At 41.6% G+C, this 5,110-nt stretch overlaps 1 protein-coding gene and 1 long non-coding RNA gene across 2 annotated transcripts in view; both read right to left on the bottom strand.

Moving 5' to 3' along the window:
* The window catches only part of LOC111644256 (tubulin alpha-1A chain), a 1,548-nt gene extending 1,534 nt beyond the window's left edge, over window positions 1-14 (bottom strand). Inside the window, exon 1 of the mRNA XM_023393058.1 lies at window positions 9-14. Within this exon, the coding sequence (XP_023248826.1) occupies window positions 9-14 (6 nt within the window). The remainder of the gene's footprint in view (window positions 1-8) is intronic.
* Window positions 15-116: 102 nt separating this feature from the next.
* LOC111644248 (uncharacterized) lies at window positions 117-1,612 on the bottom strand. The gene is made up of 2 exons (XR_015436193.1): window positions 1,500-1,612; window positions 117-322 (listed from the first exon to the last, which is right to left on the bottom strand). It is a non-coding gene; the product is annotated as an uncharacterized LOC111644248 (long non-coding RNA).
* Window positions 1,613-5,110: the final 3,498 nt, after the last annotated feature.

The raw sequence follows: 5,110 nt of genomic DNA, 5'->3' as shown, positions 1-5,110 counted from the left end.
AAAAAAACACACATATTGAATCAATTGCCCTTGAAATTATTTTCACACGTCACTTTAATTTGCCTAAAAGGATTTTCGGGGAAAAGTGATGACGCTCACCGATGACAGTGGGCTCCAGGTCAACAAACACAGCTCTGGGGACGTGCTTTCCAGCTCCAGTCTCACTGAAGAAGGTGTTGAAGGAATCGTCTCCTCCTCCGATGGTCTTGTCGCTGGGCATCTGTCCGTCCGGCTGGATCCCATGTTCCAGACAGTAAAGCTCCCAGCAGGCATTGCCAATCTGGACACCAGCCTGACCAACGTGGATGGAGATACACTCACGCTATGGAAAGAGAAAAAAAAGACAGGTTATCTACCTGTATTGATTTTTTTTTTTTAAATCTTGGATTCACATTAGAAAAGAAAAAAATGAACTTATCACTGAAGTATGAAATAATGTTATTAATTATTTAATTTGAAACGTCCAAATGAACTTTAATTTATTATTAAATGGGCTGTAACAGGCTCTCCTTAAGTGTATAATGTGACTCAACAGTTTTTCATCTGTTGTATTTTTAAGGGTAATGGAAATCTCATTTGATTTAGCAACAACCAATCAATGGTAGTCTGGTTAAGGTCGAATAGCCAGGCAGCGTCCACTTTTGATTGGTGCACTGCCTTGTGTCTAGAAAGGCGTTGCTATGCGACAAGCCCTTGACTCGGATGACTTGCAACGGATGACGTTTGTGGGAATTCGTGTGAAATTGTTTTTGTTCATGCCAATAAAGCTATTTGAATTGAATTGAAATTACGCTGAGGGCATATTTAAAAACAAAAACAAAAAAACGTTTAATCGGATTATAGAAAAACGTAAAATATCAGCCAGTTAAAACAAAGGTTGCTGCTCCCTGCTGAGCCTGCATTAGTGCAGTACATATCAGGGGACAACTCAGCAGTGTCCATTACTAGCATGCATTTTTAATGCCATGCACCCTGCTGACAGTGCATTTCATCCATTATCCCTGAAGATAGGGTTTCTCTGGGTGTGGGGCACTTGAAGCTAGAACAGCTTATTCGCATCCTCCCCACCGGTACATTGAATTAACGTTTTTACAGAGCTGTCATGAGAAGTGATGGCCGGGGCTTAGTCACGCCGGGGGAGAGAACAAAGTACCGCAGAGTCGTCGGTTGAACCGGAGCCTATATTATTCATTCAGTCCACATTGCAATCCACTGAAAAACCTCTTTTGTTCAGTCTGCCCGCCACGTACCCATCCCAGGCAGGGATCATCTCCTCACACCTCACCTCAGATTGTAACACATTTAACATCAACATTTACTTCTTTAAGACCTACTTGAGATATAGTGCAGTTTTATGAAACCTTTTTCCCACTTTTCTATTAATGTTAAAGCTCCCTCCCTTCCACCCTCCTCATACCCACAAGTCACACCCCTAAATAGTGGAAGCAACATGGATACCTCAAATATGTCTATTTATCAAAGTTTTAAAAAGTTCTTACCATTTTGTTATGATTTAGTCGCGCTTGAGGGTTGAAGAAGCTCCTCGACAGGGAGTCTTACAGTTCGACAGTTATGGGGTCGATGTAAGAGATAATGGCGCACATGAGGATGAGCAGTGGTATATATGCAAGTGCAGCCCCGGCGCCGGCGGCTGCTGTTCTGCTATTGGTCAACTCCATGTCAGTCTGACGTTTCGTAGCTGTCCGCGGCTTTCTATTGGCTGAGCGGCTTTCTCGCTCTAAAGACCGCCTCCCAGACCCCACCCGAATCCCGACCTCCTCCCGTTATTGTGCTGCAAGCATGGCGCCTCTTATTGTGAGGAAAATGCTGCGTAATTTTCAGCATGCTGGTACCAGACAGGCCCTGTCTGCCAGGTACTAAACAGTCTGTATACACCCCCACATTAAAAACGAACACATCCAAACAGACTAATGTGTGAAATAGCTTCTAATAGAATAGAGCAGATAAGAGTAGAGCAGAATAGAATAGAACTGAGTCTGCAATTTGAGAATATAGCACTTTGATAACTATGGTCACATTGATTTTGACCATTATCTGTAGCCATTTTCCTGGATTGTATACTAATGAACACCATAAATACTGCAGAGTTATACACATGCTCCACAAAGATTGGTATAATTTTGGTATGAAGCCTTATACTGCCCAAAGACAATATCAAGAAATATTTATCTGTTCATGCAAAATGTCACAAGTTGTTTGAAACCTATTTCCTGGTGGACATTGTTAATAAAATCAAATTAATTCAAGCTTTACCATAATATTTTTTAGTGCATTTTAACTCTGACCATGTGTCCTCTGTAGTCTCCTATAATACCTGCTATACATCAATTTGTAAAGCGTTCTCCATATTATTTAACATCCACTGTTTCCGTAATGGATTTGGACTTTATTAAGCAGTAGTATCGGTTGGTTTTATTTCCAGTATTCTGATCATACTTTTCAGCCTTTTCTAGATAAAAGAGGTCAAACTGCCCAGTCACAGATGAGGGACATGTAGGCCACAGAGAGCCACAGACGCCCAACCCCCAGCCCTCCTCCCAAGATTTAACGGTTGCTAGGAAATGAATAACGGAGTTGCCTGGATACAACCTAGTATCCGCATAGACCGCCTTTATCTGGTAGTCACGTGGCCCAGCTTAAATAGCAGCATTAATGGGCTGCACTGCAGCTGCCTCTGTGGGGGGATGTGAGGCGCCTCAATCACCTCTTTCCCCAAATCCTTCACCCTCATGTCCTGTGTATGTAAGGAAACACACTTGCTGTTGCCTATAAGTGCATGTGTCCTCCTCCTATAAAACTGATGAAGAAAAAAAATGATATTGTCATGAGGATGATGGGGTGTGGCCTCTGTAACACAAGATGCATGGCATCATTGTGTGTCAGCTCTTTTGTTAATGCATTCATCAAGGCAGTTGTAGCTCATATAAAAGCTCACTCTTTCCATAGACAGTAATGTAACTTTATGTGTGTAACAGCTCTGTTGGTGTCTGTCTTTAACAATCAACTTTCAGTGAGAAAGACCATAAATTGTTCTTGGTGGGCCTCTATAACGGCCCAGCAAACTAACAGACAGTTAAGCACCTTGGTTGCTAACAACAAAGAAAACTCAATGACACAGTTGTCCCAAGGGCAGAAATGATACCTCTTTGACTGTTGGGCTGCTTAAAATAACCCAGATTTTGAGATACACAGTCAAGAGAAGCTGATCTTGTGGCCTACTGCAGGTAACTTGTGCTGCTGTAAGCTAACCGCAGCTGCAGCCAGGGTGAAATCAGCTGAAATGTGTAATGGGAGAAATAAGGTTAACGTCACTCTTGGAGATGAGAACAGTGTCTGATGGAAAGCAGACCTTAGTTCAGTTAACTGGTATCCACTAGTGTTTGTTTTTTAGAAAAAACCAGATGGGTGGAGATTACAGCAGCAGTCCGATTCAAATACAGTCAGCTAGAGCTGCAGCCATCGTCAGAAAATTAATCAGCAACTATTTCTTCAGCTTCTCAGATGTGAGGATCTGATGCTGTCTAACTGTCTTGGACTACTCAATATTTTTGGGTTAATAAAGTGTTATATCTGATGCCTCTCAATCGATGTCACTTTTGACGTTTTTAGGCTATGGTGCGGTGGGCCTAGCCTTGTTCCAGCCGACATTTGTTCAGCAATTCAGATATGAATGAATGAAGTGAACTGAAAAGGTAATTCAGTCTGATTATCAGGCTAATGTGGGCTAGCTGACCATGTACAGCTTAAATGTTGGGTTGTTAAAACACCAGATTTATGTAACATGAAACATTTAAAATATCTAAAAAGAGCAACATACTGTATATATATATGTATTGCAGTGGAAAGAATACACTAACCAATTTAAATGTATCTCTCCCTGTTCCTCGTTTGCCTCTTTTATCCTTGATTCTATAATGTGCTATTTCCTTTTCCCGTACACATGCTTCCACTTTCTCTTGCCAGTCTCCCTCTTTTTTTATCCCTCAACTTCACCTCTGTGTTAATTTCCTCTCATGCTTAAAGGATACAATACTTGATGAGCATTTGTCACATCTACAGCTATTAATAGATCATAACTGATGCCTTAGTAAATGATCTATGTATCAGTGATCTAGCATCAGTTTGACTTGTGTGTGTCTGTGGGAGAGTGACAGTGATTTTTTTTAAAGATAGATAACATCATAATATCATCACAGAGGGTGGTGCCTGAAAGCATACAGCCCAAATTCATTACCTTTTCATTAACCCTTTTTCATGTTAGCTAGCTAAAATGCTTTAGAATGACAATCAGACTTTATTGATGATCATTTGTCAATATATCTGCATATAAAGTATATGCATCATTATTTATCATTAATAATAATATGATTCTATTTGATCAAACCAAAACATGTTTCATTTCCTCCATACCAGTATTCCTGTGAGGCTCTGCCCCACCCTTGCAAACTCATATCACTCTAACAAAATATCAGAACCTGCTGTGGCTCTAGCGCAAAATCATCCAGTGTTTTATCAGCTTATCAGTTTAAATACACTGCAACCGTTTTCTTTTATATCATGGCTGAATTTAGCGAACCGCATTAAAAATATTCAGTACATGGACTCTGCTGTGACATATGGAAAAAATGCTCTGTCACTTCGTTTGGTATCATATTCTCTCTTTGCAGGATGCATTGCGGTCACTTTCATGCCATGCAGGACCACTCCCATGTCTCTAGCATTCCCATCCTCCCTCTCTCCTCTTGGTGAGCAGCTGCTCAGACCCTCCCTGTCTCACAGCTGCTGGGGAGGAGGAGGAGGAGGAGGAGGAGGAAGAGGAGGAGGAGGAGGAGGACGACGAGGGGGAGTGGAGAATGTTCTCTCAAGAAGCCCTGGCTGGGAGCCATGGCTGTTTCCTGTCCTTCTCTTTCATCCCCTGCAGTTCACACCGAGTACAGCAACCACGAAAGGCTGGTTGTAAATCATACATCCTCAATTCCCTTTTGAATAAATGATGAGTATTCCCACATTTTGGTGGGTGTTATGACAAAAAGCACAGTGTTTGTTTCCTGCTGCAGTGAGGATTTTTCCAGACTCACAGTAGACTTAG

The sequence above is a fragment of the Seriola lalandi genome, unplaced genomic scaffold (genome assembly GCF_002814215.2).
Source record: "Seriola lalandi dorsalis isolate HSWRI2012SDOR001 ecotype SW California unplaced genomic scaffold, Sedor1 jcf7180002054927, whole genome shotgun sequence".
Lineage (NCBI taxonomy): Eukaryota > Metazoa > Chordata > Actinopteri > Carangiformes > Carangidae > Seriola > Seriola lalandi.
Note: the sequence above shows the minus strand (reverse complement) of the source record. Positions and strands in the feature narration are given on the sequence as shown.